Below are 26,676 nucleotides of genomic sequence, written 5' to 3'. Positions count from 1 at the left end.
TAAATTATAACGCCAGACTATCGATGTAAATGTCTGTTGAGAGAATAATGTTAGAAATCAAACTACCTTGTTATCGCATTGCAGTAGTTATACTTTGTTCCCTGCATTTATTAGCACAGTCTACAGCAGTGGCGGAGTGATATTATAAGTTACCTAGGCAACCGAGACTACTACTAGCTAGCTAGACGTCCCGACTGTAGTCCGCTTCTGTTCTGTTTACTTTTCGGCGCAGTACTAACCGGAGCAAAGTAAAATTCCGCCGCTGCTGAGAAAAGATCCTGTAAATGTAATGCGATCATTGAGATGCAAGAGTAGTTTTATTTCTAACATTATTCTCTTGAAATATTTATGTTTATCACATGCTTAAATCTATTTGTCTCGGCCAAAGTCAATGCGAAAATTACAGCAATGTGGACATTTCTATTTTCTCAAATGTAAAATTATAACTCTCCTATTTCCATGCATCTTGTACAAATGTAAATCAAGAAATTCCTATAAATGGTTAATGGGAAAAGCAATGAGTATGCAGAAAATAAAGTAAACAAACAAATGAATCTTTCAACATGATAAATTATTTTATACATGAATATGCACAAATAAACTAACATAGATGATGCAGACAATGGTTAATCGGGAAGTGAGAGAAGAGAAGTGCTAAAGACTGCAAGTGAGACAGAGTGTAAAAGAGAGAGGAGAAAGAGTTGGTGTCTCAGTGAGTGCGCACTTTCTAAAGCAGAAAGAGACTCCAACCAATCAGAACATCTCCCATAAACCCTGTGCTGGAAAGTCTGATGCAATGTCACATTCTCACTCACTTTTTCTGGTCGAGAAACATACCTGTTAAAAACAGACATTCACTTTGTTTTGAGTAGGTTTTACATGCATCTATATTTTGTAAAAGAATCTTAGCGGTGTCCAATCATGCAACCTGCAGTACAGTATCCATTGTGTGTCATTTGATGTACAAATTAAACAGCTAAATTCATGTACCAATTCAAGAAAAAAAAAAGCACTGCACATTGCTATAAAAATAAGTCTTTGCAAAATAAATAGTTTGATCATAAAATGGTTTGATTGTGATTAGCATTCTGCCCCCGTTCCTTCAATTTATTGAACAATAATTTCACAGTTTCCTCCACCCTGGCAGCAAGTGAGATGAAGAAGATAAAGAGATCAAGAGTCTTCATTTTGGTTTTAAGTGCAGCAGCCGGCTGTATGTTCACAGGCCGTTCTTCACGAGTTCATGGACGCCTTTCTCATCAATGACCAGAGTGGACTGGAAAGCTTGCCCATTCACAAGATGCTCCAACCCCTATGGAATCAAGAGAGACTATTAATTCTTCATTTTTTTGAAATAGAAAGTAGAGTATATGGCTTAGAATGTATTTTTTTTTTCCCTTGCACCAAAACCATATATCAGGTAAAGTAACTCTGGGATTATTACTCTTACCTCACCACCATAGGACACAAGAGGAGAGATCTCACATTTGATTGGCAGGTCTGTTCCATCCTTCAGGCTGTGATAGGCAGAGCACCAAAATGGGTTATAGATTTTTATTTGTATTAATGACTATGCCAGATAAAGCATTAATCATCTCATATATGATATAAAATGATTTTAGAAAAATCAAACGCTTCATATCAATTAAAAATAAAATAAAAAACTTAGAAGATTAGACTTAACCTTATAAAATAAAATATAAAAATCCCATTACAAATGATTCACCCATTTAAACGTCCACAATCACTTTATGCAAAATGCAACCATTTTAATGCATTTAAATATTCATAATTCAAAATTCAAGAAAACTTGATTATAAGCACCTACACCAGATTATTTGTTATATTGATGAGCAGCCTTGTTCTGTTCAGCATGCCTGATGCCCATTTCCCAACATGCATATTATTCTGCCTGTTAGTAGCTGCTTTTCGGGTCAGAGCCAGTTAAAAGATGCCAACCTTTACTACGGCCGGTCTGGGATTGGACATCTTCTCCCACTGAGCTCTAACAGCTACACGGAATCTACTAAGAGCAAAGCCCCATCACCATGCATTACATACGACAGTGAGAATAGTTACTTCTGGCTGACTTCAGGAGTGACTGTCCCTGCTGGTCCATGTCTAGAAATGTTAGACAGGAAATATAGTGTGGTTACACTATAACTGAAGATAAATGGGAGTTAAACTGAACACAGGTGGAAATGAAATGTTTGAAACATAAAAGAGTGGACTGGAGACAATCTAGGTTAAAGTAAAATATAAAAATAATCCAAAGGCCTGCATCCATATGGATAAGAGCTGTGTGAGGATTCTTCAGAAATTCTCATTTTGTGTTCCATGGGGGAAAAAAATGACACCGTAGAGTTTAAAAACAACACCAAAGTGGGTAAATACGGAGATAATTTTTATTCCTGAGTGTTTGTCTCACCTGGGTATAGCAGGTATGCGGGTTCCGTTCTCATCAACGAAATGCCCTCCTGCATTTAAGATCCAGCGGTGATGCAGGGACATGAGAGCGTGACGGGCTGTAGTGGGATTGTCCTTCCCATCCTGACTGTCTGCATTCTTCAACGGAGAAAACTCATCTTCTCTTAGAACTTCATATACCATAAAATTTCTGTCATACACAAAAAAAAACAACTTTCAATAAGTTTGTAACTAATTGAACAAGCCTGAAGCAATAAGTGAAGAGTTCAGATGCAAAAGCCTGACATCTGAAAATTTCTTCTAGAATGATCATTTTTATCAAGCTTGTATATTTAAGTTCAGTAATTTCACTTAAATGACAAGTAATAAGTCATTTTCATTGCCATTTAAGTGAAATTACTGAACTTTAATATACAAGCTTGATAAAATTAGGTCAAATAGAATTTTTTTTTAAAAAAAAGATAGACAATTTCCAATCATTTATAGCTTTCACGTGATGTAACACCCTTACAGTAACGCCCACCTGGAGGGACTCCTCCAAAGAGTGGTGCAGGGATGACGTCAAAACCTGGAAGACTAATTCGCCACTGGTTCCCTTGAGATTTTCCTATGGGATTTTATAAAGGGGTTTTTCAGTTTATGAGTAAAATAAAGCCAGTGGTAAACATAACTTGGTGATACTTTGACATTTTGTTCTACAACAAACTTCACACACACTCACACCCCAAACGGTCTTATCTATTTACTTATTAGAAACATACATTAAAAAAAATAAACATAACTGCTTAAAAATGTAAAATTTTGGTATGGGTGTGTGTAATTTATGTTGCAGAACAAAACGTCAAAGTATCATTTTAGTTAAGTTTAGTTTAAGTTTAGTTTAAGTTTATCACTAACGGGCTTTCTTTTTCTCATAAATTAAAAATAAAACCCCACAGGAAAATCTCGAGGGTACCAGTGGCAAATTAGACTTCCGGGTTTTGACGTCATCCCTGAACCACTTTTTTTTTTAAAGGTTGGTTAAGAAATGTATAATTTGAAAGTGTTTGATATTTTTATTTTACTTTGACAATTTTAAGCCAGTTCACAAGATATCATTTTAACTTCTTTAGCATGCCGAAAAGATGCTAAAAATAACACTTATTTTGTATATGATTAGCTTTAATTATAGTCTTTAAGAGATTTTGGAGGCTCTCTGGATCTTCATATTTCATAATAGTGTGAGCCAGAGCAGGGGTGTCGTTAAAAAAGAGTTGTTTTGACATTTTGATAGCTACTTTTGTGTTTCAAAGGAAAAGAAAAAAACTGCACTGTCTACAATGTGCATATTGTGTAAAACTTGTAGAATCTATTTGAACTCAGTCAGTTCACTGGAACGTGGGTAAATGAGGACCATTCCAGTCAACAGCACACATACTGAAAACAGGAATGAACAAAAAGTCCTGACACTAACTTGGCAAACTGGAATATGTCGAAGACAAATTTTTCCATCTTAATCCCATTGGGTTTGTCAGGTTTGATTAGCTGCCCTTGTGTGTTCACGTAGGGAATTTTCTTCTGTGCCACATGATGCTGCAACTGTGGCTCGTGAGTCCTAAAAGAAAGATAGAGAGGTATAAAGACAGAGGGATGGACGGGCAGACAGTAACAGACATGTGAAACATGTTCTTTCAGTTAAAATTTCATAAAAATGACAATAAGAGAACACGTCTGGCAAAGTCATCTGTGTTTAAAATACCAGACACTCAAAAACTGCAGATGTTCCTCTCCTGACTTTACCTCATTCTCTGTGCACATTAAAGTCAGATCCATCCTGTCTAGTATTTACAAGATGGCAAAGCTCATTGGAAATAGCTAATAGAAATAGCTGTATTGTTTAATATGTTACAGAGATCATTGCCTAGCGACAAAATATCATCAAATGCTGAAAAAAAAGCTGAGATTCAAAGATGAATAAAAAAAAAATTGGCCAAAAAAAAAAAATATATATATATAAATTAATTAAATTACAGTGACATTAATAGTGGACTCATATAATTCATGAGGTACTCTCTGAGGATTGACTAACCTCACAATCTCTTTGAGGAATGTGAGGGTGAAGAAGTGATTCGCTATGTTGCCAGCATTGAACATAAGTCGACCATCGGCGCTTCGCTTCTCTGCCGTTGCCAAGGTAATCTCACTGTACTCCACTACTTGATAAAGCCCATCCACCTTACAGACCACGCCCACCGCCTCTGTTGGATTGGTCTTCTCCACAACCTGCCAATCAGAAGTAGATGCATGCGTGACTTCAGCACAACATTGAGGCATTTCAAAATGTCAATGTATTCAATACTTTTCTGTACATGCAATACCGGCAACATTAGTTTGCCTTAGGTCATGTTCCTTTTTTTCTTCTTTTTCCATTTAGATCATCTAGCACTCACTTAAAGTGAATCTTTAAAAACACTAACACTTTAATAACACTAACAATTGAATTAGTGTTGAATCCAATATAAATGCACATCCAGTTTTATAATGTTTTGGTGCTTACATTTTTAGTGTTTTTAAAATTTTATAGAACTAAAATAAATAGTGCACAATTTTATTATCAGCCATTTATCGGCAATAACATGAATATCTAAAGAACCTACACTAATGTTCAAAAGTTTGGCGTCAGGAAGATTTTCCTTTTTAAAATACTTTCATTCATCAAGGATGTAATAAATTGAACAAAGGTGGCAGTAAAGAATTTTACATTGTAACAAAAATATATGTATATATTTAAAATAAATGCTGCTCTTTTGAACTTTCTATAAATCTAAGAATTCTGAACTTAAAGTATGATGGTTTTTACAAAAACATTAAACGGCTCAACTTATTTTTAAGTGTGATAATAAATAGAAATGTTACTTGAAGACCAAATCTGCAAATGAGAATGATTTCTGAAGAATTATCATTATCGGCAGCAGCACAAGTGTTAATATATTAACATTTAAATGAATTTAAATTATTTATCAACACTGAAATGTCAAGTACTAAACTAGCTGCAGTGTTTGAACAGCCCACACACCCCTGTGTGCTGTGTTTGCCTGAGGTCTGTGTTAAATTACAGCAGAGGCAAAAGCAGAAAACCCTTTCCATTCATCCGAGTAACAAATTACAAACTTCTCAGTTGATGAAGGGTTAGCATTGAGGAGAGGCTTCGAGCTAAAGCCACTTTAAGTGCATGCTTCAGAAATTATGAGGGGTGGGTGGGTCCAGATTTTCTTACCATCGTCCCCCTGTCACGCAGGAACCGTTTAATTACTAGCAGCTTCAGAAAGCTCAGTATTCAAAACCAGCTGTTGAGTATTTATGTCTGAACCAAATATCACATGCAAATGCTTTCATGAATCACATTTCGTACGCCAACGATTCAGTTTGAGGCGGAATCAAAGGCAGCTTAAAGCATTTAGTTCACACTGTGAAATACAAAACCGATTCTTCACTTTCAAATAACAACCAATACAAACATCCAAATTCAGAGAGAACAGAGACAAATAATCAAAATCAGAGCAGAATAAATACAGCAAGAATACGATAAAGGAATATTTGTTCAGACGTAACAAAACAAGCACTTCCAGAATTCTATGGTCATTACATGACTAACTGGTCACACAAGTAAAACATGGTGAGCTTCATTCTTGTGTTAATGCATACTCTTCAGGAACACACCTACAGTCAAATGTCAATCATTTCATATGTATTGGATATCTGAGTTGAATGACTGTTACAAACATGTTTATTTCCTGATAATTTAAATGGGAAGTGCACAAAAAACACTAAACGTATGATAAAAATCAGCTTAGCAATTTGGTGTTCATTGCATCATAATAACCACTACAATACGTCAAAGACTGTGAGGTTACACTGAGAATAATGGCTAAATTAATTGGTATCCTGCATCACCAGGCTGGTTATATAAGAGTTTTAAAGGCAATTAAGCTCCTGACTGGAGACCATTTAAAATGTCCAGAATAACCACTGTTCCCTGTAAAAGTATTTTCCCCTTCTTGCTGTTGTGTACGCAGACTGCAAAAGCACATGTGAACGTGTTACCTGAAACTACGTTTTAAGGAACCACAATTCATTGCTATAGGATGTGCGGCTAAGCCCAGGGTCCCATCAAAACATTCCTAACGTATAAACATCATTAAACAAATAGGTTAACAATTAGATGAGAATAGTTTGGTACTTAAAATGTCTCTAAAAAAGAAATTGAGAATATATCAGTATTGAATAAAATTCTTATTTCGTCTTTCAAAACCATACTAAACCATGCAAATTCATTCCAATGTGTAAAAAAAAAATACTGTTAAAAGGTTTAGGGCCAGTAAGATTTTTTTTTTTGTGGATTATTTATTTTATTCAAAATATAGTCATTTTACAATTTACAAGTTACAATGACAGTTTTCTATTTTAATATCTAATTTTTATAATGGTAAAGCTGCATTTTCAGCATTATCACTCCAGTCTTCAGTGTCACATGATCCTTCAGAAACGATTCTAATATGCTGATTTGGTGCTCAAGAAACAGTTGTGTTGCACAGTGATACTTTTTTTTTTCAGGATTCCTTGATGAACAGAAAGTTTAAAAGAACAGCATTTGTTTGAAATAGATATCTTTTATAATATTATAAATATTTTTACAGTCACGTTTGATCAATTTAATGTGTCCTTGCTGAATAAAAGTATTCATTTTAATCAATCGTACAGACCCCAAACTATTGAATGGTAGCGTAAATTCCTGTACATCCTGTTTTTTTTTTTTTTTTGAGCAGCTGCTCCATCTAGTGGACTTGCAAAATATGTTTTGTTTTTAAATATGTGGCACTTTTACATTCCATAAAAAAAAAAAAACCTTAGAAAGTAATCATATTAAGGAATAATAGACCACAAATACAGATACAAAAAAGTGCACAAACTTAAAGATAATGCACCAAGTAAACATTTGTAATAGAAATGTATTTGCATGTTTTCTGCATTATGCATAGAAGAGGAAATGAATTTAAGGGCAGGGCTAGGTATGTTAAAGACTGACCTTTGCACCACAGTCTGCTCCTTTAAGTGTACAGAAGCCAATGAAAGCAGGGTCGGCCACTTTCACAAGAATGTTGTCTACGCAGTAGACGTGGATGTAGGAGATTCCTCTCGTCTCCATGTCCTTCACAATGTTCTGAGTCCCCAGAGCTCTGTACAGACCCCCGTTTCCATCTGAATATGTACATTCAGAGAAAACATACAAGTGCTGAATATTCACAGTAGTTCTAACTATTCTTGGTAAGCTAACTGCAAGGCTAGTTAACCTGTAGTTCCTTTGGGAAATTTCAAATCGGTTTTTAGAAAAGTGTTTTTTGATTTATGAGCAAAATAAGGTCTGTGGTTAAGATTACTTAAAGGTGCCATATGTAACAATTGAGGTAAAAATATCCCAAAAATGAGCTACACACATCAAAAGAATGAGAAGAAATAAGGGCGATGATGTCATTAAAAAAATGTCAAGTTATAGTGCTGCAGAGATATCAACCTTAATTAGCATTAGCATTACTAGCCACGGCCCGACAGGTGTCGTAATACCAGTTTCGGCCATGGGAGGCGGTATACGGGCAACATAACCACCAGCCAAACATGCAATACACGAATAACTCGCACGGCTTGTGGGCGTACTTGAACCTGATGTGGAAAGTACAGCCCACTACTACATTTCAGTTCAGGGAAGAGAGCGGAAGGATGGCTGAAGCCCTTGGCAAGAGACCCCTACCACCACCCGCTGCAGGGAAAAAACCGCGCTCTGAAGCACAAATAAAATCTCAAAAAGCTATCCGCCACACTGGTGGGTGAACGATCATACCAAAATATGACATTTTAAGCGCGCACGCGCTCTTCTGCCTCTAAGAACTAGCAGAGAGAGAGAGAGCGAGCCCCGGCCGCGCGCGCGCGCACTCACTCACTATATTCAGAGCGGTCAAGTTTCCCCGTACTTTTTGACAAGCGTCCTTGACAGGGCGGCCAGAGCTTCTTTGCAGCTCAAGTCGGCGGCGGTGTATACAGTTTTAGTAACGCTCTATCTGTTGACGGCGCTGAGGAAAAAGCTCCAGCCACTGGAAGAAGCTGTCGCCGCCCATTTGTGTCCTCCTGCGCACCCATCAAAGCCGTGCAGAACGTCTTCAGCACTCACGGATCGCGCATACTCCGCCGCTGGCCAGGCTGCTTCTGCTTTACACACCCTGGACGCACGAAACGTAACGGAAAACATTGCAAGGTGTAATGAGACCGAATGTTTTTTGGTGACTAATGATAACTTAGCTAGAAGTGGTATTGCTAATGAAAATCAAACTTGATATATGCTGCTAAATTAGCTTCAGGCGGGCAGCGTAACACTCTAAATAGATGTTGTCCCTATTTTAACTTGTATATGTGCAGCTAAGAAGGTAGGGGCGGAGCATAGACCAATTCACTTTCTGGAGGTATACTGCCCCCATCTGGTATGGAATGTGGAGTATGACTTGATTTTTTTTTGCCAGACATGACATATGGCACCTTTAAAGAGACTTTGACGTTTTGTTCGACAACATGCTGTAAACTATTTACAGTCAAACAATATATGTGAAAAAAAAAAGAAAAAAAAAAAAGAAAAAAAGTAGTTGTCAATAAGAGTTGCTAATCTTGTTTTTAAAAACTCACCTGGTGCCATTGCCAGTTTGCCTTTTCCCTCTAGAATAATTTTCCCATTGAAGTCTACAGCGGGAAGCATGCCTTGCTGAAAGAAAAAAACATTCTCTTCCTTCAGGCCGAAGTAGTTGTGTTGTTTGAAGAAGTTTTTGGTCATGTCCATTGTTCTGCCACTTGTCATAATGTACCTGATGTATCAAAAAATTAACCATGTCATTTGCTTAAAGTATAAATACACTACCGTCCAAAAGTTTGTTTTTGAAAGAAGTCTCTTTGCATTTCTTTGATCAAAAATAAACCAGTACAGTAAAAACTGTAATACTGCAAAATAATTACAAACTAACTTTTCAATTTTAAAGTGCCCATATTATGCAAAAACACTGAATTTACTGTTTATAGACAATGTGCAGTGTTTCCGTGACGTCCAAAGAATGCAAACGTAAGAACGTGATTGACTGTCTGTCATAGCTGTAACATTCGAACACCGCATCATTTCACACTGTGCCAGTTTGGCATCGCAATGCAGGGCAGGGTTAACATGGAAAAGCGCAGGTTGAGCAACATTACAGGGTTGCTCAATGTACAGTGGCTAAACGAAAGTCTTACGGGGTTGGAACAACATGAGGGTGAGTAATTACTGACAGAATTTTCATTTTTGGGTGAACTAACCCTTTAAAAGCAGCGGTAACTCCGCTTCTAAGGGTACGTTTACACGACAACGATGTACTAAAATGGGAACGTTTTTCCATCGCAGTTTTCACGTACATACGACACCATTGTCAAAACGATCCCTGTTCACATGGATCTGCGGAAACGGCTAAAAACACTGTATTATGCCACTGCCAGTAGTTGGTGCTTGTAAACTTTGCTGTAAAGAAACACTACGCGCCTATTGACTGAACACGTGCATGACATCACGGTTTTCACAAATTCGCGTTTTTGTAGTTTAAACGAAGACGACCAAGATAAAAAAAAAATCAGGCCCCAAACCTCCATTGTTGTGTAAAACGCATAAAAAGCTTTATGTTTTTAGTTGAAAACAGTGTCGCGTAAACAGCCCCTAAATTACAAGTGTTAATGTTAATTTAACCAGGGTTAAAAACGGTGTTTAGTACGACGATAACCTGGGGTTACGCGCAGTGTGAAAAGCCCTCATGAAAGGTAACATTCATAAAAGCATGATAGGGGAACTTTAATATATTTAAAATGTTATTTATTCATGTGATGGCAAAGCTGAAAATTCAGCAGCCATTACTCCAGTATTCAGTGTCACATGATCCTTCACAAATCATTTTAATGTTGATTTGCTACTCAAGTAATAAATATTTAAAACTGAAAATTGTTGTGCTGTTAATTTTGTTTGTAGAAACCATGACATTTTTGTTCATGATTCTTTGATGAAAAGAATGAACAGCATTTATTTGAAATAGAAATTTTTTGTAAAAATGTAGAAGTTTTTACATCACCATACACACCTGCCAAATATTCTATATATTGTAATAATGATCACAGCTTGTAATAATTGCTTTAAAATGCTCATTTTTTCCGCCTAAAATTAATACATGGTGTAAGCTAATTGCATGCTTTTTATTTTCTTGAACTGTACATTTCTAAAATGTGGATATTACTAGGACACAGTCACCTCTGATAACAGATTACTCAAAATCGTAATGTAGAAACACACATTTTTTGTAAAGCTGCTTTGAAACTATATGTATTGTGAAAAGCGTTATACAAATAAATGCGTATTGAATAGTAAATAAATGCAGTATGATGGGATTAGAATGTTTTTGTTTTTTTGGATATGGTACATTTTGGATACTAAAATAATGGTAACACTATGGCGTTCTTTAAAGTATGTTGGCATAAGACTATGGTGATCATACAGTGATATAGTTTTATAATCTGTCTTTAAATAATGAGTTAAAGTTAGAGCTGATCATTAGGGCATCATGTGTATGTGTTGTGTCAAAGGTCAATTCTGTTGGGAAGAGACTGGCTCTAAAATTATTTTTCTCGTGAAGTCTGGCCTAAGTTCCTCAGGATGACATGCTGGTCTCATGTCAGCCCAATTTCACACTGACTAAACCATGCACTGACATTCACAGTGGGGAGGTCACTTCATTACGGTAAAATCAGGGAAACTTCCTCAAGATCAAAACAAGCCTACTAATCCAAGTAATTAGATTCAACAATGGTTAACTCAAATTCCTTTCCAGTGAGATTGAAAATGACAGATTTTTTTATTATCCACTGCTTTTACTGTAAGTGCACTGTAACTGAATGAGCTTTAATTGTGTTTAATGATCATCTTACCATGGAATGCAGCACTTCCTTGAGTGCTGTTTTTCAGCGAGCTGTTCCAGTCTTTGGATGCGTTCTGCCTGGATCTGAAAGAGGGTTTTGTGGGAAGGGAGGCCAACGTCATACATGCCTTTTGGATATGATACACCCAACCGTGTCCCTTGACCTCCAGCCAGCAGAAGAACCGCCACTTTGTTCTCTGATATACAGCGCAGGCCTGTGTGGAATGAAGGGAGGTTCGGTCACTTAGCAAATAGGTGTTAATATTATGTCATACTATTCAAGGCATAAACAAAAATAGGTCATTGTTGCCATTAAATGAGTCCTTAATGTAAAATATAAGGCATTAATTACTTTTACAAAAATAAAGTATCCAAACTAAGCAGAGATTAGTGATGGAGGTTGTATAAAATATCTGGCTTCTTAAGCAACAGTTTGCTTTTCAATAATTGCAGATAACAGGGGCGATTATCCTAGACTTTTATGAGGCCCACTTTATCTTACATAAATGACTTTTATGTTTGATTTTACTTTACCCACACACAGCCTTGAACATGATCAAATTTAACTTTCATGTGACTTATTAAAAACAAAATGATTGAATTAAATGAATAATAAAAAAATAAAAAAATGAATGGGACAAAGAAGACAGAAGGAACAAAGAAGGTTTTGGGTCCCATACAATGTGGTCGGATTAAAGATGATGTGATTCTGAATGACCTCAACATGACTTCAGCAAAGAAATCACGTCAGATCTAACCAGAACCAGATGTTTTCAAGCCCTTTTGAAGCATCCTCCCAAAAATGGAGTACAGGGACAAAACAATGTTTATTCAAATCTGAAACTTATTGTTCCCGATTGGCTTGACACTGGAGAGAAATCGTCTATCTCTCAGGGGTCATGATTTCTTAGGGGTCCAATTTGGCATTGAAGATATTGCATCATGCATTGTGTTTTGTTGTGCAATATTTCTAAGCAACATTTGTTTCTACTCAACAAAGACTAACATAAATTCGATTTTGTAAATGGCTAAAAGGTCTTTGGTCTCCTAGCCTCTGTTTTACTCAGGTTTGGGGCATTTGTCACCTGGCCAGGCTGGAAAACCAACTAGTTGACCTGCTAAACCCCAGTTTGGCCAGGTTGAGAGAGCAGTTAAACCAATGTAAACCAGCAAAGGACCTCAGGGACCTTATATGTTTGAGATGAAGTCCTGTGAAACATTACAATATCTGAACTCACCCTCTTCTTCCCATTCTTTAAGACTTTCACGATCACGTGTTACACTCCCCAAATGTTCCCGGGGCACCGGTTCCATCCTGGTGTCCACTTTCTCCTGGGAGCTCTGCCCAGATGTCTTCATGGCAGTTTTAAAGAAGCTATTGATCTCCATGAAGTTCATGCTCTCCAGATCGACACTAATCTCAGCTTGATCCTCAGGGTTCAGCTGATCCCAAAACTGGAGGACATGAGACTGCCCGGCTTCAGCGAGTCTTTCAGCCAGTTTGCTGATGTCCATGGTCTCTCCGTTAGATCTGGACGAGTCAGTGGTGGAACAGAGGCAGAAGAAAAGTGACACTGATTATCTAAGGATCTCTAGAACTCCTGGCAGGTCCACCCATTTTATCACACCCATAAATTGATAACCACTCTGTGTACGTGCTCTCTCAAATAAACTCAAAGTAGGCCAAGTCTAAGGTCAGGTGTGATATCTTTACTCAAAGATCAACATAAATGGCTGGGACACAACATAGACCAACTTTGATAGATAAACAAGTTTGATTAAAGATTGACACAATACCCTGATTTAAGAACACACCTGCTCCAAAAATTCCTATTCCAAATTTTTTGCTTAAGGTATCAACATTTGTCATAGCCATTTATAAAAAGAAACATATAGTATTCAGATGTAATAGCCTGTAAGAATTACCCATATCTGGCCCATTTGTGCCCTCAAATACAAATCGATAGACTGGTAAAGTAGTGTTTGATAAAGAGTTGCGAGGAATGCCACTGTCGCGTGGACCGCCCCCCTTGACAACAGTTAAGCTCTCTGCAGAGCCAGGCCTTGCGAATTGTTTTATGACGGTAAATTTAACAACATCATAATATTCTTACCTTTGGAGCAGCTGCTGATCATTCAATACTTTCCTCTCACTTCTGTAGTGGGACTAAAGACACGGATACATCTCCTGAGAGCTCCGCCTTCCTTCACTACCCGAGTCAGATCCTCCTCCGATATCCGTCAGACTGACGTGGCAGGACACACACCGTGACGTAACCACCAAATGAAACGCCCATATTCCATAGTACTGCCTCTATGCAGCCGTTGAATAGACAGGCAAGTTGTCATTCATATCATCATAGCCAATAGTGAGGCAGAGATCAGGTCAAGGGCGGGACTTACAACGCGGATTTTTTTTTTTTTTTTTGTTACACGATTCATATATTTGCCCAAAGTCCCAAATGTAATAATGAAATAACCTACGTTTTTGATTAGATTTGTCATTTTGAAGGCACATTGTGGAGAGACAAATGTAACAATAATTAATGAATTATTTATTGAATTGATTAATTTTATTATCATACAAATGTACTACTTTAATTCATATAATTGGTGGGAAATGTTTTTTTTTTAAACATCCATAACAACAATACACAATAACAACAAAAGGATTAATAATGGATTAATAATATTGGAGTTGACTACATTATCCATTAATTGAATATACTGTATTAAAAAGACAAGCGCTTTACAAAAAGCATTATATTATATGGATTTAAATGCTCTACATTTTAAATATAGAATTTAACTATTAAATTTTTACATTGGCTCGACCGAAGAAAACACGGCTTTTAAAACAATGTCGTCATTTCCGGTATCATGGCCACCAAAACAGTGGCAAGAATTGATCAACTCGGTACAGAACTGGGTTTCATGGATTCGCTGAATCTCTGAGACGCCACCTCGGCTTTTCGGATCTTTAAGATGCGACTATGGTGCGGCAGATCGCACCAATTTATGCGTTTGCATTAAAATAGTACATTTAAGTTCTTGTTCGTCATCCGTTGATAGTTATTAACTAACGTTAACGTTACCTCAGCTGTAAACTTTGGCTTTTAGACAAGCACTGTGCAAAGATCATTTTAGGAAAAGGTTTCTGCAAAGGGCAACTAATGAAGCAAACACTACTTATTATGAACCTGATATAGTATTTAACTCACATTATCATTAATATTACTTATGGCTAGCAGTTCTGGCTCCAATGCAAAAATGTCCAGTCCAAGTGTAAGCACACCGGGGACGACGGTGAGCCCGGGGGCCGTGGATCATTTGACGAGCCCAGCGTTATTTGAGATTTACGGAAAGAACTGGAACGTGCAGGCTCGTTTGGGTCAGGGCGTCTCGGCCTCGGTGTACCGGGTGAGCTCCGGCAGGGCGAGTTCCGCAGTGAAGGAGTTTCAGGCGGACGCGCAGGGTGGAGATTACGGGTACCTGAAGGAAAGCTCTGTGCTGGAGAAGATTCAGGGACATAAAAATATCGGTAACCACGTACAGGGGATCAAGACCAGCTAAGAAACAGATTTAAACCAGTGGTTACCCAACAAGTCTTAAAATGATTTACATTTAGTTATCATTAACATTAGTTATTATTAACATAATCTTAATCAAAAAAACTAAAATAGATATGTAAAACATAAAACTGACATCTTATTTTTTTACAGCCGTACCATAAGTACATATCAGCATAGATATGAGGGCCTTTCGAATATTGTCTTGGACAAAGGGTGACGCCAGAAAGGTTGGGAACCACTGATTTAAACAGTTCTATATACCACTATATTGGTATTAAAATCATGCAAAATGACAATTTTGACTTGAGTTCAGTTATTTGTAGTAAACTACTGTGTGATTTCCCTCCATTACACAAAAGTAAAAACTTTCAAAAGTTGTGATGTAAGATTATTTGGCCCTTTTAACACCATGATTGTTATACAAATTTAACATTACACATTCATCCTGCTCATCCATATCTAAATAATTGTTAGAGCAAAAAGATCAAACAAATATAAAACAGCACATGCATTTTAGTCCTGGACTATCGGTAGGCTTTAAAGTTTAAGTTCCTTGGTTGTGTAATTTCATAGTTAATGTGGTCATATATAGATATTAATAATTAAGAAGAGGAGCACAATGGCATTTAAAACTTGAAATGTAAAGTGATCATGACTCCTGAATAGGGCTGTAAAATCAATTAATCACATCTAACATAAAAGTTTGTGTTAATATAATATATGTGTGTGTATATATTATGTTTATATATGTGTGGTTGTCTCTGTGTGTGTGCGTGTGTGTGTGTATATATATATATATATATATATATCATACATATACATGCACATATATATTTATATACACACACACTATAATATATATATATATATATATATATATATATATATATATATATATATATATATATATATATATATATATATATATAAACATAAACTTTTTATGTTAGATTTTAAGATCCAAAAGCTGTTATTTTCCAGCATTTATCCCAAGTTTAACATTGGTATTTTCTCTGTTGTGTCTCTAGTGGCGCTGTATGGAATGTTCACCAATCACAACCCATTCGGTGTGGCCACTCATTGCCTGTTGTTGGAGCTTTTGGACGTGAGTGTGTCAGATTTGCTGGTCAGGGCGAGTAATCAGGGACACTCCATGTGGTTGATTCAGCACTGTGCCCGTGATGTTTTGGAGGCCCTTAGCTTCCTGCACGGAGAAGGCTATGTACATGCTGACCTCAAGCCCCGCAACATTCTCTGGAGCGCTGATGACGAGTGCTTTAAGCTCATTGACTTCGGCCTTAGCTTCAAAGAGGGACACCAGGTGAGGAGTTGAAATGGTTGGCATGAGACACCTCATCTTTTGCTGTCAGAATTTATTGACATGCACAAACAAACAATAAAGTTCAAAAGTTGGGGGTCAGTAAGATTTTTTAATATTTTTGAAGCAAGTCTCTAATGCTCACAAAGGCTGCATTTATTACAAATACAGTAAAACAGTAATATTGTGAAATATTATTACAATTTACAATAACTGTTTATTATTACTAACACAAAAGCCACAATCTGTGTCTCTTCCAAAATGTTTGTCAAAACCTCTCTGGAGATGTTTATTTACGGTCGTTTTAGAATTTAAAACTTTTGTATAAATGAAATATAAATAAATATTTTAAAATTTATTTAAAAATGTCAAAGCTGAATTTTCAGCAGCCATTACTTGAGTATTCAGTGTCTCATGATCTTTCAGATATCATTATAAAATTCTGATTTTGGTGCTCAAGAAAACATGTTGAAAACAGTCGTGCTGCCTTACATATTTTGGAAACTGATACATTTTTTTAAAGGTAGGGTAGGCAATTTCAGAGAGGCTAGCAATAGCAATCTAGCTTTGAAAGCGTAAGATCCCACTCTCCCTCCAGAGCGTCTCCAAAGCCACGCCTCCTCCAAAACACATGAACGAGCACAGCCAGAGCAGATTCTGCAGTGTCACGAGAGACTGCGTCAAATTACCTCAAAGCACATAACATTACAATAATAATGAATGTATACAACTTACAGAGCTCTGACTTGTACCACCTGACTGCTGCAGATTCATTTCAGCATTGATAATGTTGCCATAGAAACGCATCAATACGAGTCTGAGGATGAGAACATCACGGGTTGCCATCTCGTAATTACGGTTACGACATAGCGACCGAATGCAAAGATTAGGCGAATATTTTTTGGTCCAGAGGATATATGTACATTTTGTAATATTTAGACCACTTCTATTATTGATTGCTATCAGGATGTGAAGACAGTTTCAACCAGTATAAAAAAAAAGTGTTTATGAAAAACATTCCCTACCCTACCTTTAATAAAAGAACAAAATCTTACTGACTGCAACCTTTTGAAGCGTAGTTTAGCATTGATGTGTCTTATTTGTAGATATAGGTTTGCAGTGAGCCTCAGGGTTTCTTGTCTGTTCCGCACAGGATGTGAAGTACATCCAGACTGATGGATACCGGGCACCTGAAGCTGAGCTGCAGAACTCATTGGCCCAGGCAGGTCTGCAGAGCGACTCTGGCTGCACAACTGCTGTGGACATGTGGAGTCTGGGCATCGTTCTTCTGGAGATGTTCTCAGGAATTAAACTGAAAGAAACTGTGAAGTCTCAGGAATGGAAGGTCAGCAGAGACCCAAGCAGCTGTGAAGCTGAACTCTACCTTGAAAATGACCTGGAATATTATTTATTTTAATAATTTTCTCTGTGTAATGTAATGTTGTTCTTGCTAAAATATGATTGTGTTGCGTCTCTGCAGGATAACAGTTCTGCAATAGTAGACCATATCTTTTCAAGCAATGCTTTGGTTTACCCGGCTATCCCTGTCTATCATTTGAGGGATCTGATCAAAAGGTAGGAAGTAAACTAAGCAGTGCAGTTGTGTGTTCTTTAGACATGACTAGAGTAAGTAATATGTATATTTACGTTCCCAGTATGCTTCACAATGACCCGAAACTCAGAAGCACAGCTGAGGCAGCACTAATCAACCCTTTCTTCAGCATTCCCTTTGGTTTGTATCACTCAGCATCTAAAAGCATTGTCTGCATTGCTTGGTGTTTGTGTGAGTGAGAGACTGCTTTGGGTTTCAGCACCTCATATTGAAGATCTGGTTATTCTGCCTACATCTGTCCTGAGACTTCTAAACGTAATAGATGACAGTCACCTGTATAACGAGGATGAGTATGAAGGTGAGTCTTTGTCTCTACATTTTCTTTATAGCAAATATACTTTTTTTAGCAGATCTCAGTCACATGTACTCCTTGTCTTTCTTAGATATAATAGAGGACATGAAAGAAGAATGTCAGAAGTATGGCACGGTGGTATCCTTATTGATCCCAAAAGAGAATCCTGGAAAGGGACAGGTGAGGAAAAATCATGGATTAAAAGTGAATATAAATGAGTCTAGATATTTTCTTCACCTAATAAATTCATTGTATAGAAAATGACACTGGTCACTCGGTGTGTATAATAGTGGCCAAAATTGATGTCCAGAGCGGGTGTTTGTTTTTAGTGACTCTACAAGCTCAATTAAACCATCAAAATATGAGGAATATATATATATATATATATATATATATATATATATATATATATATATATATATATATATATTAAATGTTTTAACTATGAGGGAAGAAAACATTCATTGTTTATCTGACAAAATTTAAATGACAAATATTTGCACCCCTAGAATTTTTTTATGAGTAAAATATCTCTGAAGTTATTTAATTACATTAATGGGTATTTCTTATAGGCTATTACATCTGAATTATACATGTTTCTTTTTATAAATGGCTACGACAAATGTTGATACCTTAAACAAAAATTCTAATAGGAATTTTTGGAGCAGGTGTGTTCTTAAAAATTAATTACATTAATATTTACATTTTTTAGCACACCAGGGTGACTAGGAAAATGAAATTATCTAGCTATGACTTCTTGTTTCACGGGAGTATGAATATGCGGAAACACAAAGGCCAAATTTCGTTAATCGTCCATTACAATGACTAAAACCAAAGAATATAGTTCTTACTGTATGTACAACAAAAGATTGTTGAGCTTCACAAAATAGAAAGTGGCTGTAAGAAAATAGCTTAAGCATTGAAAATTCCCATTTCCACCATCAGGGAAATAATTAAGTTCCAATCAACTAAATGTTACGATTCTTCCTGGAAGAAGACATGTGTCTATAACGTCCCAATGCACAGTGAGGAGGAGAGTTTGAGTGGCCTAACGAGCTTTTTGGCAGCAAACCCACCAGATGGGGTTAGTACAAACAGGGATAAAAATTACCCCATGTCCAGGTTAAATATACTGCTGGATCTTTAATGATGTGGGCCTATTTTTTTGCTGAAGGTCCTGGACATCTTGTTCAGATACATGGTATTATGGATTCTAGCAAATACCAACAGATAAAAAATCAAAACCTGACAACCTCAGCTAGAAATCTTAAAATGGGCCGTGGTTGGTTCTTCCATCAGGACAGTGATCCAAAAACAAACATCAAAATCAACACAACAATGGGTCACTTAGCACAAAATGGAGCTTATACCATGACCATTCCAGTCCCCTAAACTGAACCCTATAGAAAATGAATGGGCTGAACTGAAGAGAAGAAGCGCCAACATGGATCTGAGAATATGAAGGATCTGAAGAGATTCTGTATGGAGGAATGGTCTCTGACCTCTTGTCATTGTGCCAATAATTCTGTCCACAACTGTAGATTTTTGCAATTTTTGACACAATCCCATGTTGCTTTCTAACCCGACACAACAGTAACACAAGAAATCAAATTAGAAAAAAGTTATTGATTGAATTTGAAGCAGGAAGATTTACATTCTACTACAATAATGACGTTAGCAAAAAAATGATACAATGAATTTGAAGACTCATCATTCATCTTGTCTTGGCAGGTGTTTGTGGAGTATGCAAATGCTGGAGACTCCAAAGAAGCCCAAAGACTGCTGACAGGCCGAACATTTGATGGCAAGTTTGTGGTCGCTACGTTTTATCCACTGAGTGCCTATAAGAGAGGTTACTTATACCAAACCGTGCAGTAAGGTTGCACACACATCTCCACACAAAAAGTGTAAATTACCTTACAAACATATGACTGCTTTTAAGATCATGTTGTGTGTATTAATCTATTGTGCTACCTTTAATATGTACTTGTGTCACTAGTCACAAAATCGTTGTGAATATAGGCACACATGCAATTATCTTGGACAAAACAAGGTGAAAAGTTTTAGTGCCTGCTTCCTACTTTTTTACTAAAATATCAAACCACAATAAGACAATTATATTTACCGTGTGATAGCTGGTTGCCAGACGTTCAATACTTATGCTTCCATGCGTTGTCATTTTGATTATTTAATTTGTTTGAAGTGGTATTGATGCACTGCTTTGGTTTACACTGCCTTCTAAACAACAGATCACTTTAGAGACTAGGTTTACATGCTCTTTGAATGTCTACAATTCCAAAATTTGCAGATTATGTGGCCTGTTTTCTTCCGTTGTTAGTTTTAGTGATGGTATGTTGGGAATTTCCAGTAATTACGCACATATTTATAAACTACTGGCGAAATACACTGGCCTGCATGCACTGTGCCGTGGGTAACATTTATGTTCGACTTGACCATCAAGCTGTTTAACCGCATTTAAAGCGAAGACGGAAATCCATCAGCATCTGCCGAAAGAGCACAAATACGACAGTGGGTAGATCATTCTTAAGTGACTTTTCTTTGCTTATTCAGGGTTGACTGGAATGAGACTCCATGTTTAACACAAAAGCCACAATCTGTGTCTCTACCAAAATGTTTTTCAAAATCTCTCTGGAGATCTTTATTGAACCATATACTGTTGTTTTACAGTTTCCATCTCGAATTCCAAAGTATAATATTAGTTGTGTCTGGAAACTCATCGAGAGCATGTCAAGTGGACTTCTTGACTTCTTCTGAAACTACTCAAGTCTTAAAGTGTGTGAAATGGTATATCACACAACTCATACTTTCATAGCACACATTTGTGAAGATTCAGGAGCAAATTATCTACTCTGTATCTTCCTTAAGCTGGACTGCCCTAACACATGGATTAGTAATTCTGTTATTGTAAAACATACAACTGTGTTACCTTACTATCTAATACACAGTAACACAAATTGTGTAGCACACCATTTAATATTAGTTCAGAAAGGCTCTTGTTGGCTTCTTGTTAAAGCTGAAATGCCTTCTGCAGACATGTTAAAGTCAATTGTATCAGCTATTTGAATGGATTTGACTATATAACAATAGTGAGTGATTTTGAAGTCATTATTTAACAAACATTATTTAAAGTTTTCCGGTTGTAGTTAGTGTTCCTGGTATCATTGTGATTGCATGATATGTGGAGTCTTTATGAGTACTTCAGAGCTGACACACGAGCAGTTGTTTCTAAGCTCGTTCTCATTTATGAATATTGTCTGAAGGGTGATTTTTTTTTTCTTCTACCGTCCAAACTGCAATACTACGGAACCCCACGCGGCATGAGGAGAAAAAAATTACATTTAGTCATGAATTAACAAAACGTTCCCATGACTTGCGTTATAATTTGTTCCCTCTTTTTACTAAATCATGGTTCATTCAATGTGGCCACAATTTAATAAAGCGAGGGAACGAATTCTTAATTTGTTCTTAATATATATGTCCTGCAGTCTAGAAACATAAAATTAACTTCCACCTGCTGTGAGCTCTAATATTATAAGTGCACAAGACAATGTGAGGAAAGAACAGGCTGTTTTTCAATATTCAGATGTTAAAGAATTTGAACATTTTCCAATTCTTTTTTTCTTCTTCTAACTTTCTAGATGAGGTGTGGATTAGATGGCATTGTGGCCAATAGTTTTTCTTTTTATTAATGTTTTTTCTTCCTTTTGATGGGAATGTTTTAGTGTTAATGTAGGAAAAGTGCACTTTGGTTGAACTGATGAGTGTGTGTCATTCCAGATCTGTGCAATTTACTGAAATTCTGACTGACTCTGAGCATTGAAGAAATTGTGAGTGATCTTGATTTTATAGACTCTATATCTCTCTCTCGCTGACTCTTTCACTTGAATGGCGATGACATTTGAGAGAATAATGGAGATGGCAAGCAAGAGATATTTTAGCATCCTGCTCATATGAATCTGGATTTCTGCCACTGGAAAAAAGTGGCTCTTGTTTACAAAGATTCAGTTACTAAGCATTTGAGCTTGTCTGTGTTGAAATGCTCATTGGGATACTAATTATATGCGTTACATGTTTGGATAAACTTAAAGGGATAGTTCACCCAAAAATGAAAATTCTGTCAGTAATTACTCACCCTCATGTTGTTCCAACCCCGTAAGATCTTCGTTCATCTTCGGAACAAAAATTAAGATATTTTTGATTAAATCTGAGTGCTGTCTTACTCCTCCATAGACTTCTAAGGGATTGAAACTTGCTGGCCCAGAAAAGTTATTAAAGAGATCGTTAATATAGTCCAAGTGACTCCAGTGGCTCAATCTTAAGTTTATCAAGCGACGAGAATACTTTTTGCACGCTAAAAACAAACAAAAATAGCGACTTTATTCCACTATTTATTTCCTTCTCTCTGGGCCTCGAGTGAGTTAACGTAGTGTTTTTGCGCAGCGCGTCACACACATGACCAGCGTCGGCCAATAGTGAGCCTACGTGGTGACGTGCAACACTGATGCGCTGCGCAAAAACACTACGTTAACTCTAGAGGCCCAGAGAGAAGGAAATGAATAGTGGAATAAAGTCGTTATTTTTGTTAGTTTTTAGCGCACAAAAAGTATTCTCGTCGCTTGATAAACTTAAGATTAAGCCACTGTAGTCACTTGGACTATATTAACGATCTCTTTAATAACTTTTCTGGGCCAGCAAGTTTCAGTCCCTTAGAAGTCTGTGGAGGAGTGAGACAGCACTCAGATTTCATCAAAAATATCTTAATTTTTGTTCCGAAGATGAACGAAGGTCTTACGGGGTTGGAACAACATGAGGGTGAGTAATTTTCATTTTTGGGTGAACTATCTCTTTAAAAAAAAAACAAAGAGAGCCAGTATGTATGAACTAAATGAAATAGCCGTGGCTACTGATTTACAATAAGGAGACTGTTTCCTTGTCTTGCTTTATTCCTCTTCCCGTTTAAGCTAGAGAACACCTACATTGAGCAAATAATTGACTTTTAAGATGTTGAATAATTCTGAGTTGCTCAGTTACTCAGAAACAAGCATTTATAATACTAACTACAATGCCAAATTTATATTATGATGAATCTAAAAAGTTGGTTATGAAACAGATTGGAAGTGATTTTTTGTATGCGAATGCTGTGTATATCTAATGGAAAATTATCTAATGTGAAACTATAAGTGTGAAAAGGAAGATTCCAGTTTTACAATTCAGATTGATTTTGATACAAAGTCTTAAAGGTATAGCGGAGGATCTTTCCGAATTTTAGATAAGAACCGCCCTCTCCACTTTTTGAAAAAATGCACATGCGCAACACACTACATGCTCCCGAGAGGGAACGCCTATTAAACGTGTGCGAGGTTCTCCTCGTGCACGCTCTGTTTACAAGTTGCTGTCGGCATCACTCATACAAGATTACTTTCCAAAAGAAGATTTGCACTTTTTCACCAAATAGCATGCCAAACTTTACCTGTCGAGTAGAAACTTCGCGACTGAGGCATCAGTGGGAAGCCCAACCTGTGTTTTCAGCGCACGCCATCGTGTGAAACAATCTCCCAAAAACACTCTGATCTTGTTTCTCTCTTCTGAGGCCTTTCTCTTCTTCTCATACAGTTCGTACAAACTTTTTCTCTTGCGACCCTCAGACATTTTCAAAGGACCCGGTGAAACGGCGAGCTTCAATGAATGGCTTAAACCGTAACTCTAGCTCACCACCACACATAAACACCTGAAAGTGCGCATGCGCAGAAAGCGAAAACTAAAGGACGAGCACGTACGACGGCCTTACGTTACATATCACCAGAATGATTGACACTTAGGTGGACCAATAGTTTACACTACCCACCCGGAAAAAGAAAATCCTCCGCTATACCTTTAAATGGATGATAAAAGATGCATATCCAGTTTATAGATTAGTGAATTGACATAGATGCGAGAATAGCAATAGTCAGTTCAAGTGTATCTTGTAGTTATGACTCGAGCCATCAAAATTTTGAATTCAGCCCGGTGATCCAAAATAAAATCAGGATGAAGGCCTAGTTTTTCCTCAAGCAATATCATCAAAGCTCCTCAAATAGAGCCTCGAGGCCCCTTCTAACTCTTTCAGAAAGCACAGAGATTTCTTTCCATAACTGACTACTGCATAGAAGAGATGGGTGTCTGTCAGGGATCATTTCATGCTGCCTTAATTATTTTGTATGTTGTAATAATGTCACAGTCAGTGAACGCTAGACTGTGAGAAAAGTGCCAAAATTGTTTCGAAGCCACCTTTTCTCTCCCCCACCAGCAACCCTGGAGAAATACTAACTCTGCAGGGAAGCCATATGTTGAAATGCATGAAAATGCCTTTAGATGTGTCCAGGAACCTTTTAGTTGGATGCCAGAGATCACATGAACAGTAAAGCACAGTGCTGGAGTTTGGCTGGCTTTTGTGTTTGTGTAGAGAGTAATGGACCTCCCAAGAGAAAACACTGCAGGGTGTAACCACAGATAGACATGGGAGTGAAACGCTCTTTGGGTCTTAATAACTCCAGAAAGGTTGGAGAACTAAATGGCCGCTTGAATGGCGAGAGAGGTATTTAATTGGATCAGGAATAGAGAAAATGCTTGCAAATGCCCTTGTCATCTACCTTCATATATATTAAGATGATTTCCTTTGTAACCCTCTTTAAAAATAGGCTGTATTGGATATATAAATTGAATCTGCTGCTTTATTGGTTTCTGTATTGAAGTCATACATATCACATATATCTCTTGACGTAAAAGAGCAAGGCAACTCACTCACCTGACATTTAATGAGGAAGTGTGAACTTCAAGAGCAGTGAGGCCATAGGTTGACATGAATCATGTATAGATATTAAGATATATGGGTTATAGTTCAGAGAGAGACTGGATATGTGGCTTTGCTAAGGTGAAAAACAATCAAGAAAGATTTATTATGGAGATTGGGCAGCTTTTTTGTACTGCGTTTGGCTTTGTTACAAGATCAGAGGTATAGATGATGCTGTGTAAACACAACAGAACTGAGTTTGAGTTTCGTGTGGAATCTGTTTGTAGTGAAGTCACGGTAAACATGCTTACTTGGAAAAGGAGTATAATTGCATATAGTAACATGGTCAAAAAGTTAGCAAAAATAGCGTTTACAGTACATTTGTGGTACAATACAGAGGGAAACGTGCAGGGTTTATAAGGAGAATGATGCGAATTCTGATGAAATGTCTCTGAATGTTTTAGATGCCGATTCAATATACAATGCTTCTCTTTAAAACGTGCTTTTCAAATTGAAGCTTTGCCAATGATTTCTTTGTTACTGAAAATATGGATTTTCAACAGTGAAAATTCCCTCCGAAGCATTAAAAACTTTTAATAGATATTTTTTGATAAATTAACTATGGATGCAAATGCAGATCAGTTAAAGTATATAACGAAAGTCTAAAGTCATTAAATTTAATAACATGAGATTAAAATGAATTGCAGATAAATAATAATTATACATCAGAGGTGTGTTGCTGGTGGCCTGTGTTGCCATTTCTTTGCTCCATGTTAAGACAATCCTTGTCCTTGTGTCCTTGTATAACCATCCTCAATTCCCTAGTCTTCTTATGCCTGAGGCAGAGATGTGATTGGGGGAAACTTAAGATAATAAAGCTCTGCCTTAAAGTCCATATAATATGTAGCAGGGAAAACAAACCTAAACTTGAATTTGAACGTTACAAAGTAGAAAAAAATGATCTTGAATCTAGCATTGAGTGCAAGGATGAGTGTTTTATGTATTAGGTAGAATGAGAAGAAAGATGTTGTTGATGTTTTTTGTCAAATGTAATTTGAGCAGATGATTGTCCGCCAAGGATCACGGGAAACTGTGACTTAAAAGCTCTGGAGGGAATGAATAATTTTCATGTTTCTCTCAATAAAATGTTAATGTCCGTCTCATGACCTTGTGTCTTTATTTCATGGGCTTTTTTTCTGATTAGTGGATGCTCCAAACTTCATGAAAGAATCAAATCCTTGATGAAAGTGTTATTGGCCATTAGATGGCAGCACTTCCTTTCAGACTGTTAAAAGTGTATTGCATTTTCTTTTAAGGTCAGTGTGGAATCGGATATCATTACTGAGGCATTAGAAAGTGTGCCTCTGGATTTATTCATATCCATATCATACCTGTAAAAAATATCAATAAGAAACATATATTCTTTTGAAGTTTTTATTTTTAATTTTTAAAGACAAAAGTATTTAATTTTACCATCATTGTTGACAATAACATGGAGATATAAGAATCTACACTGATTTGTGGTCAGCAAGATTTTAACTTTTTTTTTTATAGCAAGGATGCATCAAATTGAACAAAACTGACTAAATACTTGATACTCATTAGAGAATCCTGAAAAAAAGTATCACAGTTTCCACTCAAATATTAAGCGGCAAAACTGTTT

General features: G+C 36.8%; 2 protein-coding genes across 3 annotated transcripts; one reads left to right on the top strand and one right to left on the bottom strand.

Annotated features, from left to right (window-relative positions):
* Nucleotides 1–300: 300 nt before the first annotated feature.
* Nucleotides 301–13,677, bottom strand: uap1 (UDP-N-acetylglucosamine pyrophosphorylase 1). 2 transcript variants are annotated; one of them, XM_081381087.1, is made up of 11 exons: nt 13,544–13,669; nt 12,668–12,960; nt 11,440–11,644; nt 9,136–9,311; nt 7,493–7,665; nt 4,496–4,689; nt 3,881–4,021; nt 2,429–2,617; nt 2,080–2,121; nt 1,451–1,517; nt 552–1,312 (listed from the first exon to the last, which is right to left on the bottom strand). In XM_081381087.1, the coding sequence occupies exons 2-11, from the start codon at nt 12,942–12,944 to the stop codon at nt 1,220–1,222; spliced, it is 1,557 nt and encodes a 518-aa protein (XP_081237213.1). In that variant the 5' UTR covers nt 12,945–12,960; nt 13,544–13,669; the 3' UTR covers nt 552–1,219. The 2 variants fall into 2 exon arrangements, with proteins under 2 accessions (XP_081237214.1, XP_081237213.1); XM_081381088.1 differs by lacking the exon at nt 2,080–2,121 and having other exon boundaries at nt 301–1,312; nt 13,544–13,677.
* A 632-nt stretch (nt 13,678–14,309) lies between these two features.
* uhmk1 (U2AF homology motif (UHM) kinase 1) lies at nt 14,310–21,323 on the top strand. The gene is made up of 8 exons (XM_081380142.1): nt 14,310–14,970; nt 16,030–16,322; nt 17,473–17,664; nt 17,800–17,894; nt 17,975–18,051; nt 18,131–18,229; nt 18,315–18,403; nt 19,955–21,323. Exons 1-8 carry the CDS (start codon nt 14,670–14,672, stop codon nt 20,099–20,101), a joined length of 1,293 nt encoding a protein of 430 aa, XP_081236268.1. The 5' UTR covers nt 14,310–14,669; the 3' UTR covers nt 20,102–21,323.
* The last annotated feature ends 5,353 nt before the right edge of the window (nt 21,324–26,676 follow it).

The sequence above is a fragment of the Scardinius erythrophthalmus genome (genome assembly GCF_964197995.2).
Source record: "Scardinius erythrophthalmus genome assembly, chromosome: 12".
NCBI lineage: Eukaryota > Metazoa > Chordata > Actinopteri > Cypriniformes > Leuciscidae > Scardinius > Scardinius erythrophthalmus.
The sequence above is the reverse complement of the archived record's forward strand: the minus strand, read 5'-3'. Positions and strand labels throughout refer to the sequence as shown.